Genomic DNA, 16,800 nt, shown 5'->3' with positions numbered 1-16,800 from the left:
TTACCATGCACACCATAGTAAACTGGAAAGAATGCCACCAACTATAAAAATGTACACTTTATTACACTCTCTGTTTGGTAGGATAGATACATCACAATTCAATACAATCCTACAAAGCAAGTACAAGCGCCCACATTCATCAGTAATTTATACTTGGCCCTGCCTTCCTAGTACCAGCTGACCACTGGGAGAGAGATTTTTTTAAAAGTTAAGAAAGGTGTTTCTGTCTTTGCTGATTAATGGATGGGCCACAGAACCAGCTGCCTCTGGCAGACCATGCAGTATTTGTGCAGGACACAGCTGAATGTTCCAAGGGAAAAACAAGCTAACTTGGCATGATTCTGAAATGGGCAGCAACATGCCAGGGATGCAAAAGTTTTCTTCCTTTTGTTGCCAAATTTAACAAACCCAAATGGCACCTTGAGCCTACTTCACTGCCCATCTGAAAAGTCCTGAAAGATAAATGGGTAACAAAGAATGGTTTGATAGGGAAATGGTGTGAGCTGAGTGACCCAGAGAAGGGACCCAGCCCAGAAAACAGCCCAGTGCACAGAAGACCTAGCAGTTTTGACCTAGACCAGAACCACCGGACATGGTATATCCTACTTGAAACTGAGAAGCTCTGTCTCTTGCATTGCCATTACATTTCACCTAATAACAAGAATGTTGTCATATCTTTAAAATTGTTTCGTAAAGTAAAAATGCTTTTATTTTTAAACTACCACCAAGACATCAATTAATCCCACATCGCAGAAAAAACAACTTTAAAAAATCCACTCTAAAATGTAATGGAAATATCCCCCTTGTCACTGTCACATGAGCCACAACTAAGTAAAAGTCCAGACCAATTTCAGAGGAGCTCTTGGGGCCTCTTAAGCAAGCGAGCTTTATGTTCATAAGGTTCATATGTGGATAAATCTTAGGACCATACGTTATAGTGTATCGTTTCTTTAAAAACGAGGCAAGCTCCTTTAGGATAGTAATAGACTGTGACCTCATCCTCCAAACATCTACCTGAATATACATTCATTATTCTTATTCACTTTAGTAAAATAATCATATAAAAGTGTATTTCTTTGCACGATTCAGAATTAATCTTGGGTTTTGTTTACTTTCCTCTCTTCCCCAGCTGAAGGCTGAATAGATTTTATACTGAACACAGAAACATCACAAAAGCAAATGAAACTTAAATTAAACCCCAGCAGTTAAAAATTCTCCCAAACTGAAGTATCAAACTAGACAAATAGGAAATTCTCCAAGATACAAAGTGAAGACTCCTTTTACAAAAAGGTTACAGTTTTACTATGCACAGAACTAGGATCAACACACTCATGACATTCCAAGAATAACCATTATCACAAAGTGAAGAATGAAAGCAAACACACACACACACACACACAGCTTCAGGAAATGTACATAGAACTAACAGTTCAAAAGAATTACAAGAACAGAAGATGAGCTTTGTTAAAAATCTCAACTATACGTCCAGATTCAATTCAACAAACATTTATTAGGCACCTACTAATGTGCAAAGCAGTGCTAGGCGCAGATGGTCACACTGAAAGACTACAGATTTAAGAGACCACATTACACCCACACTTGTCCAAGGCAGGACTGCTTGTGTAAGGGGAGGGGACTAGTTTTAGCCAGAAAGCTTGCAGCCCAGGCCAGTCAGTCCTACTTCTGAACAGACAAAATGGCCTATGATATGAGGGACTGCCATGTTGGACCATCCACTTGAAGAGGACAGAGTCTTTCTGACAAAGAACAGAAAGCTGACGCTCTTTATGTAGTTTGCATTAATGCTCAGAAATGATGATCCAATATCAGCAAGAGTCATCTTTAAAAGCAGGATTTCACTGATTGTGTACAACTATAGATAAAATGTAGCTTCTTAAAGGTGCTTTATAAACATTGGACAACCTTTCCCTGGCATTTCCAAATTCTCTCTGACTGACGGTATCAGGCACCCCCTCAGCTGGTTTTGGGCAATGCCTTCAATCTGACCGCAGACATCCGCATCTGTCCTTTGGACTGCTGACTCTGCCCTTCAGAGGCTGGAGGGACCTGCCCAGGGTTCGGCCCCCCTGGGACCTGCAGCTGTGGGGTGGCCGGGGTCACGACTTGTTGCTGTACAAGTTTTTGCTGAACCGCCTGAGGAGCCACTGTGGTTGCCGGAAGCACTTGCACTGGGTGTGGGCCGGCTGCAGTCTGGGACACAGGCTGAACCTAAAGATCAGAGGGGACAGGACAAGCAGATGGTTCCACATTAAAAGGTTCATTAATGCTCCCTCTGGAGAGAGAACAAAGGGCAGTCACTGCTGTCACACTCACTGAGGTCTAATCCCATTGAGTAGCCCTCATATTTAGGTCCCATTCATCAAGAGTCAGGAGGATGAGGACACACTGAGAGACTGGGCACCAACCCGGCTGCCACCGTTGTCTCCTCACTGAACCTCCCAAACAATCAGGGGCTCTAGCTTAGCTCAAGGGGAAATGCCTTGCATTCCCAAGATGAACTGAAACTGTGCCTATCTGCTACTGAATTTATTTTTGGATTTAAAGGACCCATTGATACACAGTTGATTAGATCTGATTCACTTGTCAAGACTATAAAAACATCAGACTGATTCAATCTCATGTTCTTCACCATTTAAGACACAGCCTACACTGAAAATAACATCTTAAAAAGAAATCTGGGCAGCTGACCTTAACAGTCTTAGCAACTGTGCCTTCTTTAACAAATGGCAGCAAAACAGCACTGGATTATCACTTAACATGTATTGAATATCAATAGTAGGCTAGATGCTATACAATAAAAGCCATGACTCCTGCCCCAAGGACTTCCAATCTACAACAGAAAGGCAAAACAGAGACAGAAGACAGACAAAACAAGGAGTCCAGCAGGAAAACAAATGGAAGGAGGAGCATGTCCAGCAGCTCAGAGTCCCCATCACTGACCATCTTCCAAGGGTCTGTGGTGGCCTAGAAATCCTTCCCCGAAGAAGTTTTGAGGAGAGGTCTGAGTAAGGGAGAGAGAAGCAGTTTGCCAGATGGGAAGGGGGAAACTATTCCCAGAGAAGGGTGCAGCATGCAGGAAACAGACCCAAGAGTGGGAGAACAGAGCCAACGCTCCATCTGAGAGGCGAGAGGGGAGGTGGGAAGGCTAGGAAGGAAAAGCATAGAACAGCAGAGTGACCAGAGGCAGCTAGAACACATACTGAATTTCAATAATGGAATGAATGTTGTGGACAAAGACAATGGTCAGTTACCTTCAGTAATTTCTGAAACTTACCTGCTGGGAAACAGAGACCATCTGCTGAATACTGGCCACTGTTGTTTGTTGCTGAACAACTTGAGGAATCTTTGCGACCTTGAAGAAGTATGAGGGCAGGTTAATACAATAAGAGAATTGGAATTTCAAAGTAAGAAGGGACTTCAGAAGCCAATGAGGCCGCTCTATGCCCGAGGAGGAATTCCCCCTAGACATACCTAACAAGGGGCCATCCAGCCTGCACTTAGAAGGGTGATGGAGGACTTCCTTACAGTCCCATCCCCTCTGCCACTGCCTCTGAACCTGGCTTCCCCATCTCCATCCTGGGGTGCAGATCTCAAGGCAGAGGGAAAGGAGAGTCCTTAATTCCCTGTGACTGATACAGCAAGAGTGAAGAGGAGCAGGGCAAAGTCATTCCAAGAGGCATAATTTGCCCCTGGATGGCACACTGGCCTGACTGTCCTTTGGAGGCATTCGTGACCCTTGAGACCTTGGGGGTGCAGCGATCTACTGCCCTACCTGTATCGGGGCTGGCACATGCTGGGCTCCTGTGCACTTTGGGGCCTGGGACAGAGGTGCTGTCAGGAACTGAGTTTTAATGTTGGGCTGAGGAGCATAAGCCACTTTCTGCTGCTGGGCCTGGACAGTGACTTGCTGCGCACTGATCTAGAGAACAAAACAACTGTCTGCAGAGGGGGTTCTGGGAAATATGTCATGTAGCAGTGATTATAATTATAGGCCAGGGAATCTGCTCAAAATAATGTCAAATCTGTATTTCTAAACTAAAGACTTGATTTGGAAAGAAAAGGTAAAAGTCAGAAAATATGGCAAACATCAATGAGTTATTTAAACTCTGACTCTATACAAATGTAGTGTAAATATCCACAAAGAGAAGGTGGGAAAGACGGGGGGGAGTAAAAGAAAGAAAAGGGAGAGGAGAGAGGGAGAGAGAGAGAAGGAGAGAGAAGGAGAGGAAAGGGAGAGGAGTGAGGAATGAGCGAGGAGGAAAAAGAAGGGGGAGAGAGGAGAGAGGGAGAGAAAGAGGGATGAGAGAGTGAAAGGAAAGTAGGGAGAGATCCTGGAGGGCCCCAAAGGAACCCTGCAGGTCTTCCCAGGAATGGTACAAACTTCCCATAATGCAGTAAAATTTACAGCCTTTATAGTATGTCAGAAGAAGTCCATACCCCGTGCCCATTAAAGGGCTCAGAGAATGACCCCTACCTTCTGCTGGACAGTTGTTTGATTTTGAGGCTGAATGACTTTCTGTTGCTGGTGGTTTTTGAGTTTCAGAAGCTGCTGGACATGCAATGGCTGAGCAACTACTGTCGGTCCTACACGAGAAAAACAGCGATGGCATTTAGCAGGCAAGAATGCCAGCCTCTATTCTAGGAGGCAGATTCTTTCAGCATTTTACTTATCTGTTCAGAAAATGAGAGTTGAAACCAACTACCAAACAGGAGAGCAAACAGGCCTTCCTCTCTTCCCCACCTCCCTGCCCCAGTCCTGGGCTTCCCATTGGCTAGAGCCAGACTCTTCTTTCACAGGAAAATGCTTTGGTTCTGTCTCCCATTCTTAGGAGAACAAAGGCTCAGCGAGCCAAGGACGACAGTTAAGACCATTCAAAGAAGGGCCTGCCATGATGAAAAAAATGAAAACCAACGCACTCCACACTGAAGGGTTCTAACAGGCCTGATACACATCATGGAACTGAGTCACTTCACATCTTAAAACTAAATGACCAAAACGCCTAAAGGTTCAGACAAGCACCTGTGGCTTTCTGGGGCTGGCTGAGAGACCCCCCCATTCCTGTCCTAGTCACTGGAAGGGCTGTGACCGCCGGCGATGACGCCCCAGGAGGTTTGGCAGGAGCTGTGGGGGTGGTCTGTCCAGGAGCTGGAAGCTGGGAAGTGGCCACACGGGTCTACATGGGAAGAAGGAAGGGCCATGTTAGCTTTCCAATGCTTTGAATCTGTCATGAGTCTTTAAAGGCTGGAATCAATCAACAAGTATTCCTGAAGCCCTTACAACGTGCCAGGCATTGGGCTAGCTTCTGGGGACACAAGACCAAAGACTGAAACAACCCCTCCTCCCAGGGCGCAAACGCTCTGACAAGAGAGATAACAGGTGTATAATCACACATGTATAGCGTAAAGGTGAAGGTAAGTACAACTACAGGCAAAACAGCTAGATGAAAGGCTGCATGAGAGGGTGCACACTAATGATTGGGAAGGGGTTGGGGGGAGCAGCAAAGCCCTGGTCTGCAGACGGTGGCCTCCTCTGAGGCAGAGACCAGGCGTCAGGTAGTGCCATCGGCCACACGGAATAATGGCCAGTGTAAAGGCCCCAAAACACAAGCCCGGCTTGGCGGGGTTTAGAGTCTGCCTGAAAAGCTGCCCTGAACATGATGGAGAACTCACAAGGCGAGCGACCTGGAGATTGGCCACGGTAGTGCCAGCCAGGACGGCTCCCGGCCTGGGGCTCTGGACGCCAGTGAGCTGGGGGGAAGGTGCTGGAGGGGGCAGCAGAGGGGGCAGCGGAGGAGGCGCCGGAGCTGCCTGTGGTCCTGGCGGAGGCTGCTGCTGAGGCGGCAGCGGGGGCTGGGAGGCAAGCTGCACTTTCTGCTTCTGCAGCTTGATCAGGTGCTCCTACAGGGGAGGGGAGGAGAACAGTCATTCCATTCTGCTTTACTGAGAGATGCCAAAGCTTATGTCACTCTTATGTGGTTACTTATGGATGCTTTAAAGGCTGAGAATTCAATAAATTGATCCTTGTACCCACAATTCCATTTATATATATATATATATATATTTGCATATACATATATACACATACATACGTGTATAAAAGACACCACACATGTTTTTACATAATGAAAAATACAGACATTAAGACAAGATACTATATCGCTATAGCTACATTGGCCTTAATATCATGAGACAACTGATATTCATGTATATGGAATGGCTGCCTGTCTTTAATCAGCAATAGTCAAAATAAGGAATGAACATTTTAACTGATTATGGAGTTTCAAATCTATTCATTCCCTATTGGAATAAAATTTTTAATATTTGAGTAAATGCATCTGATCTGGCTAATTAATGGCTTAATACATGAATTGTTTAATGTATAGGAAACCAATCAACTGGCAAGTCCAGCCACACTTAACATGTCAACAGCATTTCATTTTATGCAAACTTATTTATCATTAATCATTTTGGTTTTAACCAATATTTTTATCTATGTCATCACCAAATAATTCCTTATTTATAAATATAAAAGGTTTCCCAGGGTTCCTTGTGTAACCTCCACTATGATCTTATTCTGATGGTCAGTGTAGTGTGGAGGTTTTCCAAGGCTGTGCTGGTAAATGTTTAACAATCAGCTCTTTGGAAGTGGAGGGGGCAGGATGTACTCACAACATACTTCTAAGGTTAATTTGCATTATTAACATTTTTTCCATCACAGTCTTAAGTCTAGACAATCAACAAAATAATAAATCAAGCCCCAATTTGTAGCATTTGCTGATTTCCAAAGTGTAAATGCTCACACTAAAAATTTAACAATCAGCTGGAACAAGCTAGCTTCAAGACCACCTCACCAGCTGAGAACATGTTCTGTTGGTCCTACCAATCTTGAAAGGCTTCAGATATGGGTCCAGTGACAGATTATATGTCCATCACCTAAGGACCAGCCTCACTAAGTTGGGAAAAGTTCATTACCAGGTTGGCTGTAGGGAGTGATGCATTTTCCTGCCACCCCAACACACACACACACACACACACACACACACACACACACACACACACACACACAGAACTTCTACCAAATCATTGTGGGGTTAAAATATGTGTCAGTGAAGGAAGCACCCTAAATGATGACATTATGCGCTCATGAAGCACAAAAATAATTAGAAGATGGAGGGCATCTGGAGGGCTAAGCAAAGCAAACAACAAGCTGACAGGCTCTTGGTTACAATACCCAGTTCTTTAATAAGCTGTTAGCAAGTGGTTTAGTATAAAAAAAAATTTTAAACCTCATGCAATTCTAAGGACTGGTCCATAACTAATTCATTATCTGTTCCCCCAAATGTGTTCTTCATTCTGACTGCATTAATAAATAACTTTAGGCGCTGTGAACAATAACACATAATGACAGTGATATTTGTATGACACTTTATAACTCTCTAGGTCCCTTTAGATAAATTAGACAGATACAGGAATAATGAAAATCCACTTGTTGCCTGTTGTTACCCAAGATCCCCACTAGTGCCCAGCATCAGTGAGCGTCCTCCTCCTCCACCTCAGCCTACAGACCACCAGAACCCACAGGTGCAGAGAGCTTGCCCACCTAACCTTCCTACCAGTGCCTCGTTCTCCTTTCTCTCTCCCATCAAGATACTAACCCCAACAAAGCCACCACTACACCTTGACCCTTGGCCTACTTCCCCTTTTCCATCATTTATAGATTGGACCCTTCCCCTCCCACAAAAATGATACAGCCACCACTCACAACACTTGATGAGCAAAGCAGTAATAATTACAACCCTTCCAATAAGAGGGAAAACCACCAAGCCTTTCTATCTACTCTGCCACCGCCATGTTCCAGATCCCCTCTTCTACTGGATCCTAAGGACAGCCAGCCTCCACATCTGCCCTGAGCTGAACCCCCCATATGCATTGTCTCCCCCAAAAGAACACTAGCTTCTTTGGAGCAGCAAGGACTGTATCACTTTTGTGTTTCTATCTCCAGCCCTTAGCCTAGTGCTTGGAACAAAGGAAGTGCTTAATAAAATACTTTTTCATCCATTCATTTTGTTTGAAACCTTGTTATCTTTCCATCATCTCTCCCTTCTCTTTCTACCCCAACAGTTCACAAGTTCAGGGGTTCATTCTATCTCCTAAAATCTCTTGCAGCAGATATACAATCCTCTTTCCTTCCACTTCCACTCATTTGACTTCTTACCACCAAAGCCATTCTACTGAAAACAAAGACTTTCTAAACTAGGATAACTTTCCTATGGTTTTTATTGGACCTGGAAACTGCACCAGCCTATGACTTGCCCTGGCATACTGGGCCCCACACCTGAGTTGCTGCTTGCTGCTGCTGCTGTTGCTGCTGCCTGAGAAGCTGAAAGTGGGCAGGAGTGATGGTTTTGCTGGAAAGCTGAACTCCTGTAACTGTCCCTGCAAAGAAAAGAGAGAAGTGTCCAAATCCAAAAAAAGAAAAAAGAAAAAAAAAGAAATCCCCAAATCTATATTTTGAGGAATGATAAAACTAGTAAAGCCATAGGTAAAACTTCAGCTTATTATCAATAGATAGGATTCTATTCTGAAGGATGATTCAACTTCAGAAAATTTTGGAGATTTTGAAGTAGTTTAGAAGGCACAGTCATGTGCTAAGGATAAAGAAAAATAATTTCCACATAAAAGATGGCTTCCCGGCTTCCCTTTATCAAACCTATACATACAGCAATGAAACCAGTATACAGTTCCTATATTCTGTTGATGCAGATACAATGAGAGTGAATGATCTGCACAGCTAATAAATCACTGTGGTCACTGTGCATGTTACAAATTAATGCTGCTTTCTTTTCTTCAAAGCCCTTTTTACATAAAAGCCCTACAAGTAAAGGAGCAAGAAAAGCCAGTTGTTACCTTGTGTTACCTGAGCCACTAACGACCTTGTCTGAGCCTGCACAGGGGTCAGGGTGGTCATGGCCACAGTGGACGCTGGGACAGGAGTGACTGCTCGCACCCCCTGCGTGGATGCACCAGAGAGAAGCTCAGCAGAAGCCGCAGGTGTGACAGCTGGCCGAGGCTGGCTATGAACCACTGCAGCAGGAGTGCCACCTCCTGAAGCCTTTTTAAAAAGAATACAAAATGTGAACTTTTCTTCAATACAAACCAAACATTCTCTTTAAAAAAAAGTTAATGCCTCTCAGCTTGTTGTGAATAGTTAATGCTAAAAGGGGTATGGGGGCTTTCTGCCACTGATGGCTACCTGAATGGGAAGCAGACAACCCAGTTCACACCAGACTGAATAATGATCAAGAAATCCAAATACAATGAAAAAGTACAGTAAGTGACTTCTTCCACCTAGAACTACTCCAATAATTTGCCTACGAGTCTGGCATGACCAGAGATGAGACATGTGGCCTGCAAGGCTACTCCAGGAGCACAGGGTTGCCCTAAATATGCCCCAGGATAGTCAGAAAGCCTCAGGTGGGGACCTTGGAAACTCTAGGGAAGAAGCTGCAGGCAGCAACACAGTGGACAGCATAGCACTGTGATACTCAGAGCTAGAAAGGCCAGGACCCAGGGTTCAGACATCCCAACATATCCTGAGATGCCAAAGAGGGCCCTGAAGATCCAGTGCTCTGACCCTGAAAGATCCCAAGGAGTCAGACTCTGGGAAGTGGAGGTCAGCACAAGAGCCCAGGGATGCAGGGCAAGACCATGCAGGGAACAGAGCCTGGCTCTAGCACAAATCCTCAATTTAGGAACTAAAGCAGGAGAGATGAGTCGATCAAAGAAAATACCGGCCAATTATTGCCAGTTAAAGTGCAAATCTAGAGATACAGAAAAAGGAGAGATTAACTCCACAATAACAACAATAAGAGACATAAAGGAAAAATGAATTTTCCACAAAGAACACACAAGTACTTAGAAGAAATTAACAAGAGATTTTTCAAAAATGAAATAAAAGCTCCTGAGGAAAGAACTGGAAGGACAATAAGTAGCTTAGAAGAGAATGTGGTAAATCTTATCAAAGAAGAGAAATCTCTGAAAACTAAAATAAACCAAATGGAAATCAATGACTCCATGAGAAAGCAAGATATATTGCAATAAGATCAAAAAGTTGAAAAATATAAGAAAATATAAAATATCTAATATCAAAAACATGGACCTGGAAGAGAAGTAATTTAAGAATCAATGGACTCCCTGAAAAAAAAATATGATTTAACAAAAAGTAGGAGGAAAATGAGGAGGAGAAGAAGGAGGAGGAGGAGTGGTATTTCATGATGTGAATATTTCAAGATATCATATATGAAAAGAATCTAGAGTTACCAGAGTGTAGAAGTAGAAATAATCTACCAATCTTTTCCTGACAGGAACCCCCAAAGTAAAAATCCTAGGAATATTATAGCCAGAATCCATCCAAACTTCCAAGTCAAAGAAAAATACTGCAAACTATATAATCAAATGCAGTCCAACTACCAATCAGTCAGGATGATATAAGGCCTGGCTACTTCTATTAAAAAACAAGAAAGAGATGTGGGGATACAGTATTCCAAAAGGCAGAGGATCTAGGCTTATACAACCAGAATAACTTGCCAGCAAAGCTAGGTATATTCCTAAAAGGAAAGAAAATGGACCTTTAGTGAAATAAAGAACTTTCAAGCATTTCTGATTAAAAAAAAAAAACCTGAGTAGGACCATTGAAATACAAACATAAGAGAACAAAGAAACCTAGAAAGGGAAATTTATTTGAGTGGGTGGAAGGAGTTGTCTGATTTCTCACAACTGGAAAATATGAGATGAGTATACAAACATGGAAAAGGGGTGGAGCAGTGAGCATAAGGCAAACTAACTCATATCTGACATGGACAGAGGAATGCTGAGCACACATACACACAAGCAGAATAAGCTCCTGACCCTGAGATGGGGTTAAAAGAAGGGTGGGAATGAAAGAACCAATCATCCAAGAGGGTGCCTTAGATCACCTCTTAGACAGGTGGAGAAGGGCCAACAAAATATGTGATATGAATGCAATGGAATGTGATTTTTCCATGAGAAATTATAAAATATGATTTCAGACAATCCACGAACTGGCATGGAGTATAATGAACAGAACCAGGAGAGCAATTTATACAAGGACAGTAACATTATAAAGAAAAACAACTCTGAAAGACTTCAAAACTCTTATCAAGGCAGTGATGGGCCACTCCTCACCTACAGTGAAACACATTACCCACTTCCTAATGGAGATGTCATGGACAGAAGAGGCCAAGACATACACTTTTGCATATGGTTACTGTGGATTCACATTTTGTTTAACTTTACTTAGGACTTTACAAATATAATCTCATTTGATCCTCACAACAACCCTGGGAGGAAGGTATTATCAGGTAGATATTATCCCCATTTTACAATTGGGGAAACTGTGGCAAACAGCAGTTAAATGACTCACCCAGGGTCACACAGTTAGTAAATGTCTGAAGCTACATTTGAACTCTTGTTCACTCTATCCACTGTACCACCTGAGCTACCTCAGAAAAGCAAAAAGCAATAATTTTAAAAGAAGACATACTCTCCATGCAAAAGAGAGCATACTGATCTCAAAGAGAGGATGTGCAGAGACAACTTAAGGATTATAAGTCTCCCAGAAGAATACACATCAAACACCTGAAAACCCCAATACATGAAATAATACAAGAAAATAGCCCAGAACTTCTGATCACAGAAAGAAAATGCCAACTAAAAGCATCCAGAGAGCATCTCCAGAAGAAGAAAACCCGAGGCTGCAAACTCCAAGACATATAGTGGTTAAATTTAATTAATTTCAATGACAAACAGTAAATTCTGCAAGTGACCAGAAGACCTTCAAATGAAAAAGAAAATGGAATAACCCCAAGATGATTCTGCACCCACCAAAAACCATAAGAGGGAACAGAATAATGTGTTCCAAAGAGCAAAGGAATTCAAGATACAACCTATGGTGACATACCTTGCAAACCTGAGCCTAATCATCAATGAAAAAAGATGGACATTCAATTTCAAAAGAGAAATTTGAGGCATTCCTACAAAGAAAATCAGATTTGAACAGATGATTTGCTTTGCAAACACTTCAGACAACAAAAATACAAGAGAGCTAAATACAATTGTAACTAAATTACCCCTCTCCCCTCAAAAAAGGGGAAATAATAAAAAAAGGCAATCTGAAACCCCAGACAAGTCAGTCACTTCATTGCTGCAATCCTCAGTCTCTCATCCGTAAAAGGGGGCAAACCTGCACTCACAAGGCTGTTGGCACCAAAGCACTTTGTGAGTTTTGAAGCACTATAGACAGATGGGGTGGTTGTTGCTGTTATCATAAACATCCATTAAAGTTTTCCTCCAATGCTTCATCATGGTATGGAGGCTACCCAGGGTCCTCCAAAGCTGTCAGCAAGTTCAAGTTCTGACAGGTCCCATGAAGGTAGAAAGGCTTCCAGTAGAGGCCAGCCCATGCACCATTATGTTTGGTGATAATCACAGGGTCATGGATTTTGAGCAGGAAGAGACCTTCAAGGTCATCTGGATGACACCTCTCGTTTTAGACCAGGTTAAGTTGGCAGAGGCTCATCCATTACATCTTAGAGCTGACTAACTCATGATGATGATTTTTGGCCAAAGAATTTCAAGAATCATGCAATGAGGCATGGAAGGCTTGTTACCTGCTGGGGTAGAATAAGCACCCACACTGATGAAATCAAGCATCTGTGAAGAACTGAAGAATTAGAAAACTTAACAAAATAATAGCTAACATTTACAAAGCTCTTTGCATACACCATCTAATGTGACCAGGCAGACACCCCAGTCACAAGATTAGATCTCTCATTTGGGAGTGGTTTGGACTAATTACACCACAGCCAATAAGACTCTAAGAAAATGGAACCTGTGCTGTGATACCTGGAGTGTGGGCAGGAAAGAGGATAAGCCATTACTTACTGCCAGTGGTCCAGGCATAACTGGTGAGGCAAGACGCTTATTGATGGGCTGAAATGTAGCTGCTGGGACTCCAGCAACTGTGTTCACAATGACATTGCCATTCACAGTAGCTGAAAACAAACCAGTCAGGGAAAATGGAATGTAATAAAAGGCTTTTGCTGGGTTCTTTACTAATCACAAAATGCTTTATTACCAAAAAACTCTTACCTGTCTGGATGCTTGTACCTGTGACTGCAGGTTTGATTGTTCCAGCCTGCGGAAAAGACAGGTTCAATCACAGCATAAGCTAAAATAATATCCAACATTGTGCACAAGACATTTCATTTTTCTGAGTTAATCTGAAGTGGAGGTAGAGTGGAAAGAGTGATGGATTTGGGAGTTGGAAGACCTGGGCTAGAGCTCCAGCTCTGCCCTTGGTGGCTAGCATTGTGACCTTGAGCAAGTCATATGCCCCTTCTGCTCACTTCCGCTTGCTTCACAGACACAGTGGGATTGAGCAGCCTGGGTAAGGCACAAACATAAGTGATACTATCATTAGCAGACACTAGTGAACATGTGAACAAAATGAAGAAAGAGATGAGGACCATGGGGGGAAAGATCACAAACCAGCATGAAGACATGAGAGAGCAGGAATGAGACCATTCACTTACCTGGACGTGCACACATGGGAGCTCTTTCTCTACCAAAAGCTGAGATGCTCATAAATTCTTGGCCTGCCTTATTCTACTTGGGGTGTAGGAGGGAAATGGGAGCCTCCACTTACCAACTGCCAATGGGGCCTTCTTTTCAGGCACTTGAAGGCCTATAACTAGGTGACCACTGAGGTCCTTCTCAATTATAAATCAATGATTCTGGGATTAATGCTATTTTCACCCTCCAAAAAGATGGAAGAACTGACAGGGAGAACTGTCATCAATAAGAGGAATTGGTTTCTTGGGAGGGAATGGTGGCATCCAATTTGTAATACAGCAGAAAAGGAATAGTTGAACATACACCTCACATTTTGGGAGAGGAGACTTCAAAATGCTAAAAGTATTTGTTGTCTTTTGGTCATTTTACAGTAATATTGAGTCGAAATAAGACTAAAATTCTACAGGCTAAGTCAGCCCAGAAAAGAAGGGAAGCCCAAAAAACGGAATTCTAAAGACACAGGGAAGCAGTTCTAATGAGGAGGAAAAGTCTCTTCTCCAAAGAAACTGATATAGATACCCAGGAACTCATGGACCAACTTGGATTCTACAAACACATGTACAAAAGATGGAAGCAAAGGGGCAGGTCAGAGAATGACAATAAACCCCTGGTGTGATCAAGGAAAGGACCAGAAGCCCCAAGGCTCAGACTAGGCCAAAGTCACCTAGGAAAGTTAAGGCCAGCAGAAACCTTTTTTCCAACCTATACTGGAGAAGAGGGATTATCATAGAAGGCACAGATGGCGGGGCGTGGGGGGTGGGAGGGGGAGAGCACAGCTCAGGGAAGAGAGGAGGAAGAGGATGACAGACTACAGGAGAAAGCCTGACTCAGCTTTGGCTTCTGCTACTTTTGCCAAGGAGAATAATCTTTCAAATGGAGAGGAAATAACAGAAAATATATACGTGTGTATATATATGGATACATATATATTACATACATATGTGTTCACTTGTACATATTATACACATGCTATGTATGTATGTGTGATTATATGTGGATACATACATACGCACACAAAGAATACATACAAAGAAACACAAGTCTTGGAAGGGAAGGTGCAGACACTTCTCAGGGCATCAGGGCATGGGAAGGGAAGAGGGGATGGCAGGTGTAACAGGGTCAGACCTGTACTTTAAGAAACTCACTTTGGCAGTTGTGTTAAGTGGAGTTTAGAATAAGGCAATGAAACCAACTGGACAGTTATTACTGCAGTCCAAGAGGGAGAAGATTAGGGCCTGAACTAGGTGGTGACCATGTGAGTGGAGAAATGAGAGATGGAAGTTGTAAAAATAGAAATGACATAATCTGACAACTGATTGGCTACCTGGGATGAGAGTGGGGAGGAGATAAGGGCCCTGAGCTGCAAACCTGGGTAGCTGGGAGGATGCTGGCCTCTCAACAGTAATAGAGAAGCTCAGGAGGGGAGTGAGTTTAGGGCAAAGATAATGAATTCTATCCTGGAGATTTTGAGTCTGAGGTGCCCACAGAACGGCCAGTTCAGAATTTCCAGTAGGCACAGGACAAAGACTAAGCTTAATGGGAGTCAACTGAGTGCTATGGCCACCAAAACATCCAACCAAGGATGAGAGAGGCCATAGTCATGTTGTTCTCATCATCTGAAGTATCGTGTTCCGTTCTGGGTGCAACATTTTAAGAAGGGCAATGATAAGCTGCAGAGTCTTCGGAAGATGGTGACCAGACTGGTGAAGACCATCATTCAGCTCAGCAGGACGTTCTCCTGACTCCATGCCTTCTGCCTGGCTGTCCCCAGTGCCCAGAGTGCTCACTTTGTCTGTCTCCTAGTTGCCCTAGCTTCCTTCAAGACTCAGCTCTAACCCCAGCTTCCACACGAGCCCCCTTCCTCCCTACCCTGCCAGCGCCTTCCCTCCGAGATGACCTCCTCTTACACTGAGAATATCTGGCACATATTGGTCATTTACATGCCGTCTGTCTCCTTCAGGGCAAGGATAGTGCTTTTCCCTTTCTCTGTATTCTCACAGCAGGCACAGAGCCTGGAACAAAGTAAGTGCTAAAATAAAGTCTTGTTGACTAACTGTGATATTCAACAGCTAATGTATACCAGATGCTGTGCTAGGTTCTGAGGATACAAAGACAAAAGTGAAAACAGTTCCTGCCCTCAAGGAACTTTCATTCTAGCTGAAGGAGACAGCACGTACATGTACACATGCAATATAGATGAGACGTAATTTGGTCAATTGGGGAAGGTGCAAGCAGACACTGGGGTTCAAGGCCTCAGAAAGGCCTTGCTATGAGCCTTAAAGGAAAGATAGAGGTGAGGAGGGAGGACACTCTAGGTATGGAGGACAACCAGAACAAAGGTGTGAAGACCTGAGAAGTCCTGCCATGAAGGAGGAAGAGCAAGAAGGCTGCTTGTTGGCTGCATCAGAGCGTATGTGGAAGATGACTGAAAAGGTGGATTGGTGGTGAAGGGTATTCTTTGCCAGAGAAGTTCATATTTGATCCTAGTGTGATGCATTAATTCATTAGGACATTCTGACCTCACTCAATATGCCTGCAATCTGACTCTAACTAATCTTATTACTAGCCAGACACTGAAGGACTGTTTATGATGTTTGCTCCCGGGAAGGGCTGGCCACCCCTCCCAGAACCAAGCATTTCTAAACAGGGACGCTCTCAAGGAGGTCTTGGGAACTGCTCCTTTCCCACAAACTTAATTGGCAAAATGCCTTCTTGGTTAGAAGGAACTAGTAAAGGCAGGACATCCTAAGCCGTCTTTGGAGTCCCCCCTGTGAGATAGACACACTGCCTGGGATCTTCCCATCAGGACTCTGGAGGATGGCACAGGACTACCCAGCCACGTGAGCCAGATGTCGATAATTTCCGTCAGTGCTGATCAATTGTGGTAAGACTGCATAACTATTGGGGTTTACTGACTGTGACATAACTACTGGTGTTTACTGACTGTGACATAACTACTGGTGTTTACTGACTGTGACATAACTATTAGTGTCATCTGATTGTGACATAACTACTGGTGTTTACTAAATGTGACATAACTACTGGTGTTTACTGACTGTGACATAATTACTGGGGTTTACTGATTGTGACATAACTACTGGTGTTTACTGACTGTGACATAACTAC

The 16,800-nt window shown here is 43.4% G+C and overlaps 1 protein-coding gene across 1 annotated transcript in view; it reads right to left on the bottom strand.

Moving 5' to 3' along the window:
• Nucleotides 1–42: 42 nt before the first annotated feature.
• EP400 (E1A binding protein p400) overlaps nt 43–16,800 on the bottom strand; it is a 192,368-nt gene continuing 175,610 nt past the window's right edge. Inside the window, exons 84-93 of the mRNA XM_069088665.1 lie at nt 13,192–13,237; nt 12,985–13,094; nt 8,929–9,133; nt 8,357–8,457; nt 5,692–5,919; nt 5,042–5,195; nt 4,496–4,605; nt 3,794–3,940; nt 3,296–3,373; nt 43–2,229 (exon numbers count right to left, since the gene is read on the bottom strand). Of these exons, the coding sequence (XP_068944766.1) occupies nt 1,975–2,229; nt 3,296–3,373; nt 3,794–3,940; nt 4,496–4,605; nt 5,042–5,195; nt 5,692–5,919; nt 8,357–8,457; nt 8,929–9,133; nt 12,985–13,094; nt 13,192–13,237 (1,434 nt within the window). The 3' untranslated portion in view covers nt 43–1,974. The remainder of the gene's footprint in view (nt 2,230–3,295; nt 3,374–3,793; nt 3,941–4,495; nt 4,606–5,041; nt 5,196–5,691; nt 5,920–8,356; nt 8,458–8,928; nt 9,134–12,984; nt 13,095–13,191; nt 13,238–16,800) is intronic.

This window comes from Petaurus breviceps, unplaced genomic scaffold (genome assembly GCF_028583685.1).
Source record: "Petaurus breviceps papuanus isolate PSGF00001 unplaced genomic scaffold, PetGlider_PUasm1.0 103, whole genome shotgun sequence".
NCBI lineage: Eukaryota > Metazoa > Chordata > Mammalia > Diprotodontia > Petauridae > Petaurus > Petaurus breviceps.
Note: the sequence above shows the minus strand (reverse complement) of the source record. Positions and strands in the feature narration are given on the sequence as shown.